The sequence below is a fragment of the Ictidomys tridecemlineatus genome, chromosome 1 (assembly GCF_052094955.1).
Source record: "Ictidomys tridecemlineatus isolate mIctTri1 chromosome 1, mIctTri1.hap1, whole genome shotgun sequence".
Taxonomy (NCBI): Eukaryota; Metazoa; Chordata; class Mammalia; order Rodentia; family Sciuridae; genus Ictidomys; species Ictidomys tridecemlineatus.
The window spans coordinates 124288513-124311749 of NC_135477.1; the positions used below are offsets into that span (position 1 = coordinate 124288513).

Consider the following 23237-nt stretch of genomic DNA (forward strand, 5'->3'; position numbering starts at 1 on the left):
CTGTTATAAATTGTGGGCATTCTTTTTCTATGGGTGTCAATGCTTTATTTTTCATTATGAAAGAACATCATTAGTTCCTGTATGGTTTTTATTTTCTGGTTTTTCTTTGCTGGGAGTGGCAGTGGCAGATGGATGAAAAAAAATAAAGGAGGATATTCGATTGGATGAGGAGGGTATTTGAGTGAATATGATTTTAATTAAAGGAATAAAAACACTATGGCTTGCATATTGGGTCATTCAGTGGGATTTTTTTTTTAAAGAGCTTTAGAGGGGAAATGTGCCCTTTAGCAGAAATTCAGTGCATGTGGAAATGATTTGTTTGAAGATTTTTCAAATGAAAAGCACTTGTGTCCATCTCATTTCCGAGTGGAGGCTTATTGCTGTGTGTGTCTGTGTTGGGCTGTTGGGGGTGTTGGGGTGGAGGTAAGGACAAGAAAGAAATGGCAAAGAAAAGGCCCTTGGAAACTCCAGACTCCAGGACAGGACAGGGAGGGAAGTGGCTGAGCCTCTCAGCGTCCCCGCCCCAAGCCCAGAGCTAAGCGCCTGGAAGTCGCGTGCCCACCACCGGGTGCAGCGTCCCCGTCAGTCCTGGCAACCTGTCACCGAGGAGGACGTGACTCGGAGCTGCCTCCGCTTTCTCTAAGCATATTCCTTTAAGATGATGTAATAGTCATTTCCCTGGATGGTTTCTTGCCTGCACTGCTGAAACAACAGCATCCGAACTGCACTGGGAACTGTGGAACCACCCAGCTCCGTCGCTGGAGAAGCCGGAGCCGCGAGCCCCCCGCCGGCCTCTCCGCCGCGCTGCTGCGGCCTCCAGCTCGGCTCCCACCGGTGCGAACATGGGAGTCCCTTTGCCCTTGCCGGCAGGTGGGCTGCCTACCTGGGACCCCAGCCCGGCACATCTGTCTGTCTTTCTGCTGCTGCTGGGCTTTCTGAAAAGCTTCTAAGTCCCGGTACCTCTTGCAACTCTCCTGTTTTAAGGATCCTTTATGAAGGTTTGTTTTTTTTTCTGGAGAAGCTTTGGTTGAATATTTTTACTGTTTTACTTCTTCAACCTAACCTCTTCTCATCATCGTTTAACTTTTTTGTGACTTGTTTTAACTTGAGATCGAGAGTGAATACATACACATACCTGCATATATACAAATACACATATATACTTACATACATACATATATAAATACATATATAAATATTTAATATACAATTATTCTTTCCCAAGAGCACATCTCTCTGGCACTTTTCATTGATACCTCTGTCCTTTACCTGTTCGGAATTTGACAAGATCCAGACTCAGTGTGGCTGTGGATTCTGATTGCTTTCAAATGATTATTTCTTCACAAGAACTGGGTCTCCAGCATTCACCAAGGTAAGTTCCAAGACTTATTGCCTTTCCTGTCCTGATGAAAAAAGATCCCCTTTTAGAAGTTGAAAATTGTATATTCCTTTTTAATGCAGAAATTCAAATGGGGTTGTTTTTATTACTAATTGCTTGAGACAGAAGCTTATGGGTAAACATATAGACACAAAATACCATAAGAGAAGCTACAATTTAGTTGAGAAATGGCTGAAATCAGTAGTACCAGGGATGCTTATGTAAAATAATCTCTCTCCCTCCATCTCTTTCCCCCTCCCTCCCCCTCTCTTTCCTCTCTCCAGAGGTCTCTCTTTTTCTGACTCATTCTGGGTTTGAGGACATAATTTTGTCTCTTTTCCTTCAGATCTCTGAGTACCTGGATCTCTGAGTACCTGGGAACTTGGCCTGCCTTGGCTACTAAGCTTGATGGAAGATCTGATGTAGATGAGTTGAATGTATTCCACGAAGTGATAGCTCAACATCAGCCAGGGTTCAAAGTACTTTTTCAGCATCACTTCACCTGTGGACTCTTCTAAATTTTGCTTTACTGGGGGGGAAAAACCTGGGGTAAGAGGAGATCATTTTTAACAAATTAGCATCCTTTCCCCTTCCTTACAAGTGAATGCAAAGGATAAGGCTGTGACTCCATTGGACTGCACCTTTAAGTTAAAATTGCAGAAGAAGAAAGGGACAATGGCTCTGAGTGGAAATTGTAGTCGTTATTATCCTCGAGAACAAGGGGCTGCAGTTCCCAACTCCTTCCCTGAAGTCATAGAGCTGAATGTCGGGGGTCAAGTTTATTTCACTCGCCATTCCACATTAATAAGCATCCCTCATTCCCTCCTGTGGAAAATGTTTTCCCCAAAGAGAGACACAGCTAACGATCTAGCCAAGGACTCCAAGGGAAGGTTTTTCATTGACAGAGATGGATTCTTGTTCCGTTATATTCTGGACTATCTCAGGGACAGGCAGGTGGTCCTGCCTGATCACTTTCCAGAACGGGGAAGACTGAAAAGGGAGGCTGAGTACTTCCAGCTTCCAGACTTGGTCAAACTCCTGACCCCAGACGAAATCAAGCAAAGCCCGGATGAATTCTGCCACAGTGACTTTGAAGATGCCTCCCAGGGAAGTGACACAAGAATCTGCCCCCCTTCCTCCATGCTCCCTGCTGACCGCAAGTGGGGCTTCATTACTGTGGGTTACAGGGGATCCTGCACCTTGGGCAGAGAGGGGCAGGCAGATGCCAAGTTTCGGAGAGTTCCCCGGATTTTGGTGTGTGGAAGGATTTCCTTGGCAAAGGAAGTCTTTGGAGAAACTTTGAATGAAAGCAGAGACCCTGACCGAGCCCCAGAAAGATACACCTCCAGATTTTATCTCAAATTCAAGCATCTGGAAAGGGCTTTTGATATGTTGTCAGAGTGTGGATTCCACATGGTGGCCTGTAACTCATCGGTGACAGCATCTTTCGTCAACCAATATACAGATGACAAGATCTGGTCAAGCTACACTGAATACGTCTTCTACCGTAAGTATAAAGGCTTCTATTCATTTTTTTTTGTGTATATCAATTCTCTTCATAGATACATTTGGGCTACATGTTCTGTCAGTATCTAAGGACGACCATTTGGGATTGCTATACCTCTTGAACTTTAGCTAGAGTACTAGAGATTACAATTAAGCTCTCATGGTTTACTTACAGCAACTTCTAAGCTCACAAAATAGTTAAAGGCCTCAGAAATCACAAGGTACAGATATTGGTGTAGGTAATATGTGGATGAAAACAAGCATTTTTGTCTTTTTTGCCAAATATCAAATTATGAAGGTAAGATTGGTGATTATAACTTGGCTGTTGGTCCACGGGGTTTGGTAGTGTCAGAGTGGAGAAAGTACTGCTGTCTCCTCTTTGAGCTGAACTTTGGGGTCCATTAAGCCGATTGGTAAAGACTTTCTTTCATCAGGGACTCTGAGAACACAAATGCATGTTGCACTGAGTAATGTGGTCTTGGCTAGATGGCAGTACAGACTGCTGAAAATCCCCCTTCCTCCCCCCAAGTCTGAAATTGGCTTTTTATGGGTTTTACAAATCTGCTGTTTGATTCGTTCTCATTTTGTACTGAGACTTGAGTTGCACTGCAGACTTAATTAAGCTGAACTTCATTTAAGATCCATCTGAAAGGAACTACATCCTTGAGAATTGTCAATCACAGGCAAACACCTTCAGACAGCTGAGGTGATAGAGTTACTGACATAAAAAGAGACCAGAGTGGGGGAAAAAAGGAAATGGATATACTGATGACTTTTAAGTAGGGATTCTTAGAGTTCTTTTTTTTTTTTGCTTAAATGAAGACTTACGGTGCAGATTGCCTTGTGTTTTTGAAATGACATTATTCAAAACTATAAACTTCAAGCCATTGATCTATATAGGAAGGATAGTAAATCAGCCTATACTGTTTTCTGCTTGGTTTAACTGCTGATTTTCAGTAGCCTAGGAATTAGCTGAAGTGAATTCCATAAAGAATATGTTTCCAGTGTTAATATTTAATTGTCTATATTATCATTTGAAAACAAATGTCTACATTTCTTTGAACATAAAAGTGAAACTGAATTTCTTGAACTGCTTTTGCCTACAGTTGTTTTTATTCATTTGGAGATCATATTGGCCATCCTGATAGAGATGACAGGGTTATCACACATTTGGTTATTTTAGAAGTGAAGCCATGTGAATTGCATAGACAAAACAGCCTGTGTGGAAAAATTAAATCAGTTTAGGAGACACTGATGTGTAATAACAAACATTATTTGGTCCAATAACCCTATCTATGGCCTTTATCTATAATCTATATCTTCCTGTATGCCAGAGTGTAGTTACCAGATACTGCTTTCTTCCTTCTGGCATATTTCCCACTAGCATAGAGATAAGACCCTGGCTTTTTAGCCTTCTGTAAAGGAACTGGCATTATCTGTGATTCTGTAGAACAAATATCTTTTCCAAACTTTTGGAGAAAATGCATCTTAGAGAGTTCAAATACAGTTTTGTGATACCCACCATGGTTCTTCAATTTCTAATATATGAAAACTTGTTCTTTCAAGAAGCTTCTATCAAATAAATGAAATATCACTCATACCCTCCAAAAGGACCACTGTAAGTTTTTTAATCACTTGCTTACATAAATGGGACACTCAATCATAAATGTATTTGCCTATTAGTTCAGTGGCATTTCTGAGTTCATCAAGAGCTCATCCGCTTAACATTATGTTCTCTTTAGATTGCTCTGGAAACACTCTGTTCTCCTGATCATATAATTGCTTCCTTCTTTGTTGGATTGCTGAGAGGTTATGGAGGTAATAGTTTACTTTTCATCTTTCCATGCATAGGCTAGTAAAAATGCACATACCAACAGTATACACCTTGCCAATCATACACTTCTCCTTTGTACCCAACACCGAGAGTTAAATGTAAACTCTTCCTCTGTCTTAGGACCAATAAACTGACAGCTGGCTTTCTAGGGTGCATAACAGCTTCCGTGCAGCTGCTTAGCCATAATTATTTAATTAGAGGCTGCCAACTGTGCCTATATAAGCATTAATTCATCAAGCTGTTGTATACGGGTTAATGGGCTGAAACCATGGGAGGTGCTCTAAAACAGGGAGTTGACTGCATGCAGATCCTTTTCACAGAGGAACTCAACTTCCTCCTGAGTTGAATGGGGAAGGGGAGGAAAACACACACACACACACACACACACACACACACACACACGCACACACCTTAGATCCAGAAAATTAATTCCAAGCAATCAGACCCTTCCAATATCCCAGTAATAATGCAAAATCTCTTTGCCTGGGTCCACATCTTAGTTAAAAAAAAAAAGAAAGAAACAAGATCGTTGTGCTTTGCATATGGTGTTTGACAGCCATGGGGGAAGACCTCTTCTTTCTCCATTTACCTATTTTCCATCCAAATCTTCCATGAGGAATTTGGGAGAGAAAAATCTGCCTATCAGTTATTAAGAGGTTAGAGTCTTACCTCGTTGAAATTTTCATAGGCAGTTAGAACTGGTGGTTAGCATTGGGTAAATTTCAGTATTTTGTTAATGTAGACCTAAGAACAATGAAAAAACAACTGGTACTTGTATGTTTGTTTACATCACTCACACACCAAAATATGATATGTGATATACTATGGACTATGATTCACCTCTCTGCAACCAAAAGAGTACATGAGTGCTATAGGAACATAGACAAGCACCTGTCTTAGCATTGCTTCAAAATATGCCCTTTGTTTTTATTATGTTTTAATAATATTATATTTTATTATGTTTTAATAATATTAAGATACTTTTGATCCTTTTCCACACAATTTGTTAAATAATATCTCCTTTTTCTTCACATATTACATAGAAGGTGATATCATAAACATTAGACAATTCTTCTTGATTCACCTCTAAATAAAAAGGGAGTTAAGTAATTTAGAAAGAGAAATCTTGATTTTGAGATAGATGCCCCAAAACCATCACATCACTTAGGAACAAAATCACAGATGCATGGAAACAAATGAGCCCCATCTTTCCAGTGCCATCTTCCAATTCCTAAAGGAGTAGAAAGATTGTTCTCGGTTCAAGAGAATGATGCACATTTCTTTCAGCCTGCTCATGAGTGAACTACTTCATATGAATACCTGAAAGTACTTTGATTCAAAGGCATTTGCCTCTAAAAAAACCTTGATAACATGACCACAAGTAAGGAACTTAATTCATGGGACACTTTACTACAAAAATACACACTCTAAATTCTGTGAGTTATAGAAACAGAACCCTATTTATTATCTTTTCCACAAATAAATGCTTGTAGGTTTCTTTTAACCTTTCTTCACTTTTTTTTTTCTTAAATTTAAAGGGTTGTTTCCACAAAAGTCTCTAAATTACATACACAGTATATATCTTCAGGCCTGTTGATTAAGATAGGGTGTTGGCAAAAAGTAAATCAGGAAATTATTTCCTACTTAGAATTCAGCTGTGTTTTTGTACTGGGGAAAAATATATGGTTATGTCCACTGTGAATAATTTACTTGATATTGATCATAAAACTTTCAATTAAAGGGTATACTTTCACAGCAAAGCAGGTGGGAGTACATTTATCTTGAAATGATTCTACCTCTTTTTCTCCTGATTACTTGAAAGATACTGATGTCTTCAATTGTTATTGCCATAGAGATACAATGTTGGTACATTTAAAATGGAACAGCAGGGAGAAGGTAGCCAGAACTGTGAGGAATGTGAGCCTGGGTCTCTACCAACACCTCCATCTCCATCTCCGCTTTCTGTAGCTTTTTTATGTCCTCTCAACTTAAGTGCTCTTTTTACCTCCTGCTCAAGTCACTCCTGCTACCAAGTTCTTTCTCCCCATGCTATAATCACAACTTGTCAGGATGACTTCTGCTCTGTCATTACACTTAGAATGCTTTCAAGGCTCAGGGTAACTTTCCCCTAGAGATACTTGTGCCTAAGAGCACTTTTAATAGTTGAGTATCAGGCAGCCTTTTAGCTATAAAGAAGTGTTCTTAAGAATTGAGGCTTCTTAATTTATAATTTAAGAAAATGCACAATTTGAGTACACAGTTACATCATGAAGTCTGCCTAGACCTGCTGCTCAGGCAGGTATTGGATGGTAACCATGCAGGAGTAATGTTGTAATTTTTCTTATTTAAGATGCTGTGCCCTGAGAATCTTAATATGATAGTGACAAAGCATGTTAGTAAAATATTTTATTATGCTGTTTTCACTTCCACACCAAATAAGATCCATTACCCAAGCTCAATCCCTTGTGCGAAGCGATTAAAACAGTTTCTTCCTGGGCCTGTGGCATCACTGAATGAATTTGGCAGCAAAAGACTGTCAGTATCTAATCAGCAAAGGGAGAAGGTCTCAGAGTCTGCCGTCGAGTGTCCTGATATGTTTAAAAAAAAAAAAAAGCATTTATGATTGGAAAGAGAGAACTGCATATTCCTGACAGTCTAATGAGGTTTAGATCTTATCAAAGAAATCAAAAATGGAGCAGCTGAGACTGCCACAAAGCTCCAGACGCAAAACACCTACGAACACCTCCAAACACAGAACATGGAGAGAAACGACTGCTTATGAGAGTAACCAGGCCAACATTCAGGAAGAAGCTGTGCTGAAATTGATAGACCAATGCTCAGCTTTTGCATCATGACTCACTGTTGCTCTTTTTCTTCTTCTGTCTTTACTCTGACTTTCCTGAAGTCCTGAATTTCTTAGGAAGTCAGTTTAGATTTTTTTATTACATAAAAATTTTAAATGCAAATAAAGTAGAGGTAATAGTAAAATGAACTTCCATGCATTAATTAATATCCATCTCCATAATCACAATTATCAGTATAAGATGATTTTGCTTCATCTATATTTCTACATGCATTCCCTCCAGTATACACTGAATTATTTTTGAAGCAAATGCCAGATATCAATCATTGAATTCATCCACAAATACTAAAGTACATATTTCTAAAATGTAACAAATTTAAAACAACACAATACCATTATTACATATAAAATTAATAATTCTTAGCTACCATTGGATATCTAGTCAGTGTTCAGAGTTTCCTGATGTCTCTTAAAGTTGGTTTGTTTCAATCAAGATCCAAGTGAAGCCCATCAGTTATACTTGGTTGCTTTTTTATTCTCTTTCATAATTAAAAAAAGTTGCATAACTTATATGCAACAAAATGGCAAAATACGTACATCCCTTTCTGCCTCTGTTTCTATGCTGTTTTTTGTTTTTGTTTTTGACAATCTATTTGTTCCAAGAATCAAGTTTTTTTTCCCATATCAACTGTCCTACATTTTGTGTTTTACTGATCTGTTTCTGAAATCTCTGTGATGTCACTGATACTATTTTTTCCCCCATAAACTTTTTAGATCTAGACTAGATTCTAGAAGCTTGATCTGATTTGGTTTCAGTATTTCTGGCAAGAAATATTCATTGGTGATGGCAAGTGTATTTTTAATTTATGTTGGTGAACTGAAATGCTATATGTTATGGAGGCAAGGTAAAAACATCTTTTTTATTGTTAGCTTTCACATATTCATTAAATGAATAAATAGCAATTGGGTCTTTTCTCTCCATTGTCCAAGTTGATTCCTAGGAGAAAGTAAGTATTCAAGAAGCCCCTACTTTTCCTTCCAGTCATTCAAGAACAATCTAGTATTCCATAGTTGTTCTCATCTTTGGACTGGGCTGCCATTAGGGGTACAGTGAGCTTGCCAAGATATGTACTCTGTCCTGTTGACTGTGAGCAGGAATCATTTTGGATGGGAAAGTTCACCTTCTGCCTATTCTAATTTTACATTTGAGTATCTTTGGATCCTTTCAACTGTGCTGAAGTTCCAATGAATTCACCATCTGTGTTTCCCAAATCTCTTTTCTCTCTGTGTTTCTTATCTCAGTAAATGGCATCATCAGTCACCAGCTGCCAAAGGAAGAATGAAACCTAGATGATGTCCCTTAGTCTTCCTTTTCCTCAGTAACTTTCTCTTATCTATGACCAGTCCCCTGGTTTCTCCTCCTTCAATTTCCTTAGGTTTATTCACTTCTTTCTAACCTTACTGCTGCTGCTCTGGCCCAGGCCATCAATGGTGCTTTTTTAGACAACTTCAAAGAAACTTAAATTGTCTTCTCCACCCCTTCCAGTGTTGTCTTTGGATCTATTCTCCCTGTTGCAAACATGGTAAGATTTCTCAACTGTGAGTCTGACCCTGTCACTCCTTGGTTGAAAGTTCTTCATTGCCTCACAACTACTATTTTTCTACCTAAACACAAGCTCCTTCACATGAACCGCTGCCCTTTATAAGGTGACCTCTGCTTCCATCTCCTGACTCTACTGTTGCCATCCTGCCCCTTGCATTTTAAACTCAGCTGTAATAGATCTCTTTCAGTTCCTGGTACACATGTGCTTCTTCAGTTTTGTACATGGTATTCCCTCTGCTTTGATTTAACTAAATATTTAAGGTCCTGATTAGAGCATTTTCTAAGAAGCCTTCTAAGCCTACCATATGTGGGTAGGGAACCTTTTTTCTTTATCTCATAGGTCCCTACTTTCCTCCACCATTGTATAAATAATAATTGATATGCTTATTTACTTGTCTCTCCAAATGTAAGCTCTGTGAAGATAGAAACTGTGCTCATCAAGTCATCATAGTACATGGTACTCATCTAGTGCAAATGTAGGTATTCTGTAAATATTTCTTGAATAAGAAGAAGGAGAAGGAGAAGGCCTACAGAAATATTCTGTTATGATAATGAATGGTACTATCTCAAATGTATCAAGATAAAAATCTCAACAGATCTAGAAAACAATGATAGTATGCCTTTAATAATAACAATAATGATATTGCTTAAGTTTCTCTGAGTGCTAAGCATTTTACAAACAAACTGGAATTCTCACTGCATGTGTTCCACTCTCAGCACCTGTACAAAGATTCCAGCTCTAGGGAACTGAGAAACATATTTGCCAGCAGCAAAAATCTCCTGTGGTTTCCTTTTAGATGCTTCATCCAAGCAGGATCAAATTGAACTGGGTGGGGCCAGTGTTTAAGGAAAAGCCCATGAGGGACTGAGGATTTGGAAGAGTACTTCAAAATTGATAAAGTAGCCCCCAAAGTAAAAGAATTCTAGTATAATATAGAGTGTGCTGTGAAAATTGCTTCTTAATTTTCTTGCTGCTGAAGTGTTCCATTTTCTCCCTTCTTCTCTTCCCATAAATGTTAATGACCATTTCTTAAACTTAGAGGTAGCATGATATGATGGTTAAGAGCTTGGATTTCTGAGCCCAGATTAAAGTTTGCTAATTGCCCCCAATAAAAGAATGTTGAAGGTCAACTCCCTGCTTTGCCTACTAGCTAGATGATCATTAGCAAATTCCCTTCTTTCTTTACGTGCAAAATGAAGATAAGAATAAGTACTTGACCCATAACATTGTGATATTCAATAAGTATATAGGAAGTACTCAAAATAGTGCCTAGCACCCAGTGCTTCAGGAATGTCATTAAGTACACCCATCCTGGAACAACAGCATAGATCAGTCTCAGGCACTTCCTTGAAGTAACTTATCTGATTCTTTCTGATAGTCCTCTTGGCTACTTTGTCTAGTCTTTTAATCTATGCATGTTAAGACAAACAAAAATTACTTAAGATTTATTTGATAAAAGGACATTCTGGCTACTTATTTGTTTATTTTGGTATTGAGGATTGAATCCACTGCTGCTTTACAACTGAGCCACATCCCCAGCCCTTTTTATTTTCATCTCGAGACAGGGTCTTGCTAAGTTACTTAGGGCTTTGTAAAATTGCTGAGCTAGTCTCAAACTTGCAGTCTTCTGCCTCAGCCTCCCAAGTTGCTGGTATTACAGAAGTGCACTACCATGCCCAGTTGTGTCTATTTATTTCTAATTGTATAGGAATAAACATAAAGGCAAACCCATCAATTTGAAGTAAAAGGCTTCAAATTAAATGTCACACCATACCTCAATAAATTCATAAAATTACTGTGTCAATTTAAAAATATATATTAGTAATTAAAAATGAATGGACAATAAAGGCTTTATAGTCAAGTAACTCTGTATTTGCTCTTAGCCATTCCAAAATGGAATTCATTAACAATGGCCTTCTCCCCCCGTAGATTTCAACGTGTGACTTTTCAGAACCTAGAATAAGATATGGTGGAATTGAAATTTAAAAATGCAATTTAAATTACATATTCAGTCACTGCCAAACTCGAATCACCTTTTATGAATCTCAGCCTAGAGGGTATTTTTTATGGTGACAGAAAATGGTTTATTGAGTCTGCTATTGACAATAGGACCACTTAAATTGCTCCAGAAGTGAAAACAAGACATTTTGCTCTGCACTGCTCATGGCGGTCCATTGTGGCATTGAAAGGAAATTAGATTGTTAATTAGAGGCAATATCATGTGACCCATTCAAAAGCTACCCCATGTGAAGAAATTCATACTTTTATTCATCAGCCTCATTCCAAAGCAAAAAGTTGGGGTAATTTCTCCAGTCCACTTTATAGCAACCTTTTATTCTAAGTAAATCTGATATAATGTGATTATGAACTAGTTACATTGATAAAATTAGAAGGAAACCCATTGTATATAATTTGGTGGCAAACTGAAGAGGCTCTCAGGCTGTTGTATACTGAGTTTTAGACAACACTGTGAACTGACCAGATCAACACCATGAGGCAAGTAAATAGAGAAAAGGAGAGTTGAACTCTGGTAACAGTGTTATGATTTAAATATGACCTGTACCCCCCAATAGAACAGGTAAGAGAGTTTAGAGGTGAAATGATTGGGTTATGAAAACCTTAACCTAATCAGTGCATTAATTCACTGATGGGGATTTACTGGGTGGTAATTGGTAGGGTAGGGTGTGGCTGGAGGATGTGGGTTGTTTGGGACATAATTTGGGGGTTTATATTTTATCCCTATGAGTGGAATAGGCTCTCTCTCTGCTTCTCACTTGCTTTCTTTGCCACATACTTCTGCCATGATGTTCTGCTTCACCTGAAGCCCTGAGGAATGGAGTCATCCCTCTATGGACTGAGAACTCTGAAACTGTGAGCCTCACATAAACTTTTCCTCCTCTAAAATTGTTCTTGTTGGTTGTTTTGATCATAGACACAGAAAGCTGACTGAAACAGTTTTTTTTTTCTTATGGGGACATGAAAGTGCAGAGAAATTCTAGTGATTAGGACAATAGAAATGGGGCATATGGATGTTAGAGTGTGGCAGAGGCGTGGAATTAAAACCAAGAGAATATTCTTGACTTGGAGAAGTGTTGCAGCATTCTGAAAATACCCCAGACAGAAGAGCTGACCTATAATGCAGAGCATATGGAGCACTGGTCAGGCATCACTGCTGATTTTCTTACAGCTTAAGCAGTTGGTTACATTGGTTGAAGACATTTTCCTGGGAGTCTGTGCCTGCAAATTTACACAGTAATGCAAGTGAAAATAGGATTCAGTTTATGAAATTGCTTTCTAGTCAATTAGGTGAAATATCTGTTTTTTTCCCCCTTAAACAGAGGGATACCTGTGTGGTTCAATTTTGTCAAGCTGCAGTAATAAAAAGGGAAGGTATTAATTCCTATTTGTCCAGTAAAAGCATGCCTCAGAAACTGAGCAATTTTTTTGCTTGGCTTTTCTGCATAGATATTCCTGTGGCACAAAGAGGTAATGGTTGATAGTAAAATGTATGGTACCTTCAACAGTTTTAGGCCTGCTTTGTATGCTCAAAATTATAAAATATTTACTATATTTGTTTGAAAATTCTATATTGATTCATACTTAGTGAGGATCTGTCTTATATAAAGGAACTTTCTATAGGACTGTCCACTTGAGATGGGTACAAGATGTCAAATCTGTATGCAAAGAATCAGGATTCTGATTCATAAACTCTTCATGTTAATAATTTTCTAGTATTTATCCACAATCTGCCAGAGAAGTGATTAACAATCTGCCCCGACTTCATTGATTGGAAACTTCAGGCCCTTCAAACTTTCCTTCATCTGTACCCTTCACATGTTAAAAAAAATGCAGTGAAGTATAATTTTGTTTTCTGAAACATCTTGACATCCTTTCATCAGAATGACCTTTTGCAATAGGCAGATTTAAGTCTAGCCTTAGTTATTTGTTGAGAGTTCTGTTCACCACTTTCTGACCACATGGTGAAGACCAGGCACTGTGACCTTACTCTGCCCTTTGCTTTTGTGTATATTAAGATCCTAGACATCTTACAGGTAGGCTTAGACACTTCTAGAAATATTTATTGTACTCAAAATTGCATGAGGATATTCATATAAGGTCAGTGATATCACCGGGCATGTGATCTGGGGAGCAGTCAGATTAATAAATGGGAACTTTCAAAGAGAGAGCTCTCTTTCCCACATACTAGATGAATATATGAGAATAGAGAGGGAGCTCCTAATTTGAATTTGGGAGTGTCAGGAACTTAAAGTAGATTTAATATTAATGCTTAGAGAGGACAAAATGCTGAAATCCTTAATGCATTTGTTGACTTTAAAATGCGTACTGATTGAGGAAGTCATAAAAGTTATCTACTAAGATGGCTTTGGAAAACTTTAAGATCATTAACAATCTTGTAATTTCTTAATTAGTTGAATTTTTTCCAACAATACCTAAGTGAATGATTTCAATAATGCCAGGAACCAGTATTGTCCTTTAAAACTCTTCAATCAGGGGCTGGGCCTACAGCTCAGCAGCAGAGCGCTTGCCTAGCACATGTGAGGCACTGAGTTCCATCCTTAGCACAACATAAAATTAAATAAAATAAAGGCATCTACAATGGTGAAAAAATTTTAAAAACAACAAAACAAACAAAAAAACCTCTTCAATCCTTAGGCTGGGTTTTGGGCTCAGTGATAGAGTGCTCACCTAGCACTTGTGAAACACTGGGTTTGATTCTCAGCACCACATAAAATATACATAAAATGGAGGTATTTTGTGTCCATCTACAACTAAAAACAATTAAAGAAAAAAACTCTTCAATTCTCTTCTGTTGAAAACTTTTCCTTAACAAAGTGTATGTGCAAAGTCAGAGTCAAAATGATAGCCTATGACTAGCCATTGAATTTATTTTATTTTATTGGTACCAGGGATTGAACTCAGGGGTATTTTCTTTTTATAATTTTGATTCAGGGTCTCACTAAGTTGCTTAGGCCATGCTAAGTTGCTGAGGCTGATCTTGGACTTGTGATCCTCCTGCTTTAGCTTCCCAAGCCACTGGTATTACAGATATGCACAAACATGCCCAGCTAGTTATTGATTTCAAAAGTACTTTATAATTATATCTGTAGTTCCTTTTATAAAGACTCTTAAAATGGTATGTGTCATTATCATCATTATTATTATTTTAACTGTAAGGATTAATGATTTACTTTGTCAATCTAATGCATAAATCTTTCCCAGTGACTACCACAGTGTGGAACATACAGGAGGTGTTCAATAAATATTTGTTAAATGCATGAATAAATTCATGTTCACATTTTAAAGAAAGAAAATGTGAAATGTAAAATGAATGAGATTTGCTGTTTTACTTGTTATTTACTTTTAATCATGAATGTATCCTATGAGCAGCGATAAAAATATGGTTGAACGTACCAACAATATCAAACTGTTTGGGTAAAAGTCTTGGTTCCATCATTTCTACCAGAGAAAATGTGTTAACTTCTGTACTCCTCAAATTGCTTATCTGTAGCTGGAGGATGAGGAAGCTACTCTCAAGGTGGTATTGTGAGATCTAAGCCAAGCCCGAGCCATTTTACCAGCTTTGCTCACATCAGTAGCCAGGCATTTCATTGGTAGATTCTTTTTAGTTCATCTTACAAAAAGGTGTTTTTGGACCCTGGAGAAACTGAGAATGTGGACCCTTTAGAGTGGACCTTGCCCACCTTCAAAACAGAAGCTGAGTGGTACTTACCAGTATCACTCTGGACCATTACTTCATGATCTCAAAGAAAGAAAAGTTAATCCTGCAACACATGCTCCTCTGGCTCCCTTGGCTCACCTCTCTTGCCTTTATGAAGGCACTTGTCTATCTGCAGTGTCCCCTGCACTGGTCATTACAGCTGGCTGGTCTCTTCTGCACCTTAACATGCTGCACTTGTGTGTCCTCTGCCGAAACACTCTTCCTCCTGCCACTGACCTTTCTGTGTCCTACTTATCCTTCAGGATCAGGCCTAATGCCTTTTCCTTAAAAGGCCTTCTGCCACCTTCCCAGCAGGAGTAGCCAGAGTTGTCTTAGTTGCATTCTACACAGCACCTTGCTTTTTTCCATACAACACTGTTCACATCTGTTAAGTATTTGTTCAATTTGCTTGTTCATTGTTCCCCTTTCTCTGTAGATAGAAGCTTCAAGGAGGAAGGAGCTATATTTGTCTTCCTCTTTTGTATCCTTGGCACTGAGCACAATACCTGGCATATAAGAGACCCTCAATAAGTTAGATTTTTTCTATCTTGCCTGTCCCACCATGTAAAATTATAATAATAAAATTCCCTTCCATGTTGAAGTCAAGTATGCATATATGCATATATAAAAACATTTTATATATATATATATAATCTACAGCACATAATATGTAATATATGATAATATGTATAAAATATAACATATATGTATATATGGTCAGACATCACAGAGACCTTTTTGTTTTTTTTATTCTTATTTTTATTTCGCTGTAGATGGACCTAATGCCTTTATTTTGTGTATCTATTTTTATGTGATGCTGAGGATCGAACCCAGCTTTACACATGCTAGGCAAGTGCTCTACCTCTGAGAAACAACCCCAGGCCCTACATATAGATCTTGTTAGTGTAGTGGAAACAATGAGAGAAAGAAGACAAAAGGCAATTTAAATCTTGAGAGTGTAAGAGTTGTAGACAACCATGGGGAAAGTTGCTTTGGAAAGTCACTTAACCTCTCCAATCTTCAGAGACCTTAATTGTATGACAGGGATAGTGGATCTATTTAAGAGTCTCATAGGATATTTAGCAAATAAGAGGGCATATGTAAAGTGATTATGTTGCTTGATCAGACCTCAATGGAACATCTATAGAGCATCTTAAGGACAGGTAGTTGCAACCAAGGTGGGGGGAGATTTAATCTTCACTTTTAGAAAGATGCTAAAGCATTTAGACATTAGTAGTCAAAATAGGCAAGCAGGTTTAACAAGACTGCAGCACCGGCACTATAATTGTGTAAGGTTGGGCAACATTCAATCAAAATATGTAGGATACATTTTGTTTCCTCCATTGTACAATGTTCATACATGTGTGCTGTGTGAGAAACTGGCCAAATGGATAAAAACAAGTTGCTTAGTTAAGCCCTATATATTATAATGCTGGATACTTTTATAAAATCAGAGCATCCTGGCTGGGGTGGAGGGAATACTTTGATTTCATGACACATCATCCTTGCTGAGTTACCAAACTTTAAATGAAATCCTGGGCAGAAGCCGACATACACATTCTTTTAAAGTGTTGCTTTTTTGATTGAGTGGTTTTTGGGTATATGTATAATTTACCCCCCATCCCCGTTTACCTCCTGGTGGCCCTTGGGGCAATTCTAAGAAACCTAGCACTCGTGATGTAGTTGTTGAAAAAAGCTTGACCTGAATATTCTAAAATGATGAACTGCCCTTTTGAGAAATTGGCCTTTTATATTTTTGGTTAAGTTGTTAGCTGTATGTTCATTTTTGCTCATTTTGTTTTCATTAGACTTGTGTTATATTATTAGAACAAGTCTATATCAAGGCAATTATTAGAAAAATTAAAGAGCAAAGTTAATTTTGTTTCTATCTTTGGTATATTTCAAAGAAAGTTATCTTAATTATCTATTTTTGTAAATACAAGCAATGGGCATTGTTTCTATTGAAAAGGGGATGTGGAAAATAATTTCTAGACTGAATTTATATGCTATCTGCCAACTAGTTGGAAATAGTTTTCATATTGTAAATAAAGGCTAAGTTTGGTATATTAGTCTATTACATTTATATAATAAATATTTCTTTCAAAGAGCTTAAAGAACTGTGGTAAAACCTCTGGTTAAAATGGTGCTTTCTAGCTTGACATGAAGAAATCATTGTACACACAAAAAAGTCTATTTTGAGGGTATTCAAAAATAATCTCTCATACCAGCCATATTCTTTTGCATAAAATCAGCAGGGGTACTTTCTTTTTATCATAGCTATATTTTTATATTTTTTATAGTCTCTGATTTGCATTGGTAATTTTCTTCCTTTTATGGGAGAAGAAGTTTTCTTCAAAACAACCAGATGCAGTGTAATCAAATAATTCGTCTCTTCACTTGCTACAGAAGTCCTCCTGACTTCAGATAGAAAAAAAAAACCACAGGTAGACAATAGTGTATATTTAAATTCTGAGATGTAAATCATAATCATAAGTATCCTTTACTCAACAGTGTAACATATATTATGTAAAGTGTTTCTTGTTTAATCCTCACAAAACCTGTACAAGGAGGAACAGGCCCAGAGAGGTTTAACATAGTCAACATCACATGGTTAGTGGCTGCCTCAGAGTTTATTTGTAGAGGGCATTTGGTAGGGTCTGTGTGGCTTCAAGTTTAAAAAAGTTCATTGGTTCATATTAACAACAGGATGAGGGTAGACTGAGAGAGATCAAGCCTGGTGATGAAGCTGAATTTAAAATAACTCTTTACACCACAGAACCACATCACTGCCATGGTATCTAATAATTAGTACAAGCAAAATTCAAACCTCAATTGTCCTGACCCCAATTCTGGCATTCTTAACTGTCATGCCATACCACAGAAATACCAGATGGCAGTGCTGTCTTTTTTGAGCTGTCAAAGCAGCTATTCAAGGGAACCACCTCACAAGATTAAATGAGAAGCCCACATAAAGCCTCTAGCAGGGTGTGTGGATGGTAGAAGGTGCTCAACAGCTGATTTTCCTTTCTCTTCCTCTTCAAATTTCAAGTTGTATGAACACGATTTCCCAGTGATACAGCTTCAAAAAAATTAAACCAGATTGGGCCGAAGTCTGCAAATCTGTCCTCAGTTACCCACACAGAAATTCTGAGATACAATCTCTTCTCCTAGAGACTCCTACACAGCATTATTTTTAAGAATTTGATTTCTTAGGTACCATGGATATGAAAAGGCAAAAGATTTCATTGTACAAAAAAAGATGGAAAAGAATATGTCCTTGTCTTTCTCTATCCCATCAAATACCTAAGCAGAAAATAAATAAAATATGAGTATATATTATGTCTTCTTATATATGTACACACACACACACACACACACACCACACACACACACATTAAAGATTTCTGGAATCGGTACCAAGGCATCTTAAGTGAGGTATCTTAAGCAATAGAAATCCAAGTGCTTTGGCAGGCATTCTTGCTTCTCAGAGAAAAGATGTTAAAGCATGAACCTATGAGCGACCTGAAAGTCTGTTTAAATCATAAAATATCCTGAAAATGAACTCTTCTTCAGTACAGTTTCCAGTTTTGCACTTGAGAGAGTTATCTGGGAATGTAATTTAGGTCTGAGCACTCTATGTTAATGAAGCTTTCTATTACTTTAGAAGCCTATTACTGTAGCAAGCCTGCAACCACACATGGACAAGAAAGGTTGGTTCTCAAATGTAAAACCAGTCGACTCTCTTTTCCTCTTTCCCTTCTGAATCCTGATGAAAATCCTAGAACTCTAGAGACAGGGAAGTATAGACTCTTGTTTTTCTTCATTTCTTAAGTTTTTTCCTCTCATTTGTTACTTTTGTCTAAAATGAATTGGAGATGGCACTGGATAAGTGCAAGCCACATAAGTGCTTTTGATAATATTATAATGTACTCTTTTAACAACACTAGGATAATCATTAGAACAATTAGGAGATAGGGTTTACTTTCCCCCATTTTACAGATGAGAACACGGAGATAAAGGGAAATCCTTACTCAAGTTCACAGCTAATAAATGCAAAACCCATGATTCAGACTCCAGTTAAATCTGTCTGATTCTAAAGACTATAAAATAAAACTTTAAGAACTTTCAGTTACAATGGATTGTCCATAGAGTGCAGATCTTTCTTGTGTCCATGAGTTATTATTCTTAAAGCATTCAGGATAATCACTAGAACATTTTAAATGCAATGTGAGTTCACTAAATAAAATGGGACTTGTTTCTTTTATTGTCTACTGTGAGACTGAGCCTCAAGTGATTAAGAGTTTGACTCTGAGGAGAAAAATCTGTGTATGAATACATAATAACAGTTAACATTTATGGGGTTGGTTTATTTTTGCCAGGCTTTGTGCTGAGGGCTTCATGGAATATTCATTTATTCAGCAATTTTTATTAAACAGCTACTGCATGCCAAGCAGTATTCTAGGCACTGAGAATAAATTCAGCATTGAATAAAACAAACATGATTTTCTACCTTCAGGGAACTTTTATTCTAGGGCATGTGTGTATATATGTGTGTGTTAGGGGAGTGCTGGGAATGCATGACAAGAAACCATAAGTAAAGGTCGATCATGCCACATGAATACAGAGATGAGAATGAGGCAGGGTGGTGTTAGCAGTACATGTCCTTTAATTCCAGGTAGAAAGCAGGTAAGTCTTCAATGGTGATATTTAAATAAAGGTTGTGGGAAATAAGGTTGTGAAATATGGGGCATCTTACAGAGAAAAGCAATAGCATGTACCAAGGCCCTGGGGTAAGAAAGTGCTGGACTGTTGGAAAAATAGCTTAGAATGGCCCTTTCGGCTAGAGCAGGTAAGGCAGAGAGAGGCTAGAATGAAAGGAGACCAGAGAGGTTCCAGGGAGCCAGACTGAGTTGAGACCCGTAGACCTGTGTAAGGACTCTGGCTTTAGCTCTGGGTGATGTGGACAGCCATTGTTGGGTTTTGAGCAGGTAAGTGACATGATCTGTCCTATTTTAAAAAGCTGCCTGCTGTGTGGTATTAGAAATTTGACCTATATTTTTACAAGCTAGACGTATTTGACTCTGGCTGCTGTTTTGAGAACAGACTGATAGGATCAAGGGAAGAAGCAGGGCTATCAAATAGATGACCACTGGAATGATCCAGCTGTGAGACGGTGCCAGCTCAGACCAGGTCAAGAGTGGAGAGGGTGAGAATGGACTGATTCTGGATGTGTGCCAAGGACAGTTTGTGTTCCAAGATTTCTAACTTAAACAACTTGGAAGAATGGAATTACTCCAAACCCAGATAAGGAAGACTGAGGAAAGAGCAGGTTTTGGAGGTAATAAGGAACTCAAATTCTGGGCATATTAAGTGAGAGATGCTCATTAGACATTTATGTGGATGTATGAAGTAGGAAGTGGGAGATACGGGTCTGTGGTTGAGAAGGGTAAAGGATGAGGCTTTAGATATAAAATTTGGTTGTCGTCAGCAGCAGGTAGAAAGCATTGAAACAGAAGTGGCTGTATGATACCAAAGGAGATATGTAGGGGGAGCAGAGAGTAGGGTCATGACCCTGAGGCCTGAACTCTCAAGTGTTAGGTCTTGGGAAGAACCTGCAAAAGAGACTCAAAATTAATGACCAGGGACATGCAGGGAGAGATGGGTAAGTGTGGTGTTCTGGAAGTGAAATGAAAACACGATGCTTTGAGTACTATGGAGGGATTAGTGAATCACATACTGATGAAAGAGTAAATTCTTTGAAGTGCGATACACACTGGATATGCCAATATGGAGGTCATTGGTAAATTTGGCAACAGAAGTTTTGGTGAACCAGAGGACAAAAGCCTCATTACAATGTATTTGGGAGAGAACAGGAATAGAGGAACTGAGAAAAGTGCATGTAGAGATTGCTTTCAAAAAGCTTTGCTATACAGTGAAATAGAGAAGTTTGGTGATAGAAGAGAAAGTGAGAGTGAAACATGATTTTAAAAAAGAATGAATTGCATGTTTGATGAAAGGAAAGTACTGTGGTTAGGAAAAAAATCAATAATACAAGAAAGAGAGAAAAGGCAGCTAGAGTGATACCCTTAGATAAGGAAGAGGGAATCAGATCAAATGCAGAGTTTATCCTTAGATATGAGCCTTGTCACTGTATCCATTGGAATAGGACATAGAGATGTAGAATTGGTAGTAGTTACAGTACATATAATGACATATATGCAGAGGTATGTCATTATATGTACTATATCTATACATATGTACCTTATCTATACATATATACATGTAAATGTGTATGTACGTACATACACATATACACACACATGCACAAGTATTTTGGGAAGGAAGTACTTGAGGTTTGAAAAGAAAGAGTAGTATAAAATATTAATCCAGTAATGTGGGAAAGTAAATGAACTGCAGAAATGTATTACTGACCAATAGAGCATTAAAGACTCACTTGAAACAAGTGCTCATCCATTTCAAGTGAGATGATTCATCATGGTTGGCCATTTTTCTCCACCATTATCAAGCTGTGTGGGTGCTGGTGGGATGTAGGTTCAGATATGGTACTAACCAGGGGGTAAGAAGTTTTGCAAAGGAGAGGTAGAAGTATTGAAAAAATATGTGAAAGTTGTTAAAATAATTGACCATTGAGCTTATACATTAAGAATTTCTGTGAGGACATGGAAATGAGGGACAATGAAAAGGTGTAAGATCAACGGATCACATATGCTTATGGTGTCAAGTATCTGCATGGAATATAGTGCTGGAAGAAATGTGCTGGAGGACCTCAGAGGAGATGGTAGCTGTTTAGACTTGAGCTTATGGTGGATCAAGAAATTACTAATGATGTTGTTCAGGGTATGACCATGAAAGAGGATGACTAAGGGGTGGGTATGCTTTTGAAAGAGAAGAGTTAGAATTTGCAGGTGTTAGTAAGTACGTATCTATGTAGGTACTGAAAGCACCAAGTCTTATTTTGTCTTCACCATGGCTCTGTCATCCTGATTTTAGAGAGAAAAATTGAGGCTAAGATTGATTAAGTAATTCCCAGGATCCCAAACTAGGGATAGTAGCACTAGGACTTGAATCAGGCCTGTAAGATACATCTGTCTTACCACTCTCATAATGGCTTCGGTAGGATATGTTTTGTTGCTTCTATGCCATGGCCAATTTAGAGAGCTTGGGAGACTTTCAAATGTGTTGTGTCATTTGTCTACCAGCTCGTATCATTCACCAACATAGATTTACTTATTTATTTAGGTACTGGAGATTGAATATAGGCCTGTTCTATGATAACACATGCCTTACCATTGAGTTACACCTCAACCTCCAAAATGGATTTATGGAATACCCACTAAAGAGCAGTGCACTGCATCATTCCATGCTCCGGGGTTGCAAGGATAAAATGTATTATGTAGAATTATAGTTGAGAACTCATTTTCAGCTGTATTATCTTTGCCAGTAAGAAAGTGTTTGAATAGTTATTTGAATATTTCATTGCATCTTGTTCCTATTATCTTATAAAAAATGAGTAAAGAATAGAAAATGAAAGTGCTGATATTGGAGATAAGAACCATCTATCTCATAAACTTAATATAATTGAGACATAGATAGAAATCTTTAGGCATGCTGAAATAGGCAAATCCTTAGCCTTAAGTGGATATCATTGGATTTAAGCCAGTTGAATAAGTTTTCAATTAGGAGGAAAAAAATCATAGTTAAAAATGTACAAATTGTTGGAACCATATTTCAAAGATACTATGTAGAAAGGAAGATATAATTAAGCATGATATTAATTTTTTTCTTATTAGGTAATGCCAATTATATAAGGTGTAACATCTCTAGTTTGATTTATGTAGCTAGACCTTTATACATATCTTCAGGGATTTATTATTTACGAATATGTAGAGTACTTTTATAATATAGCAGTGATAGATTCTGGGAAAAAGTAGAAGAAAAAGTGCTTACTTCTATGTGGAATGATCAGGGGAACCTTCCCTGAGGTCTTAAAGACATATAGCATGGGAAAGTAGTTTGTCAAACACTGAGTATAGGGAACAGTGTGACAGGCGTCTATTGAGCAGGTGCCAAGCCACCTTCATTGCTAATTTAGTACTAGAAAAGTTTGCAGCAGCACTGTTTGATAAGTATTTAACACATTGCAATATCTAATGGTATAGTTTAGGGTACACTCTTTACAGCCATCCTCATAAATTATATGCCTGAATTTTCTTGTTCATTTATTTGATAAATATTTATTAATTGTCCACTATTTAGCAGGTGTGCTCTCAGAACCTGGGAGTTGGGGTGAAGGGCTACTTCTGTCATGAAACTTACATTCTAGTGAGGGAGATAGATTGATAGGCAAATTG

The 23237-nt window shown here is 37.6% G+C and overlaps 1 protein-coding gene across 2 annotated transcripts in view; it reads left to right on the forward strand.

Annotated features, from left to right (window-relative positions):
* Window positions 1-264: 264 nt before the first annotated feature.
* The window catches only part of Kctd16 (potassium channel tetramerization domain containing 16), a 265730-nt gene continuing 242757 nt past the window's right edge, over window positions 265-23237 (forward strand). The window contains exons 1-2 of one of the 2 annotated variants that reach the window (XM_078047148.1): window positions 265-1372; window positions 1725-2885. In XM_078047148.1, coding sequence (XP_077903274.1) covers window positions 2054-2885 — 832 coding nt within the window. In that variant the 5' untranslated portion in view covers window positions 265-1372; window positions 1725-2053. The remainder of the gene's footprint in view (window positions 1373-1724; window positions 2886-23237) is intronic. The other variant, XM_005324218.4, reaches the window with a different exon arrangement.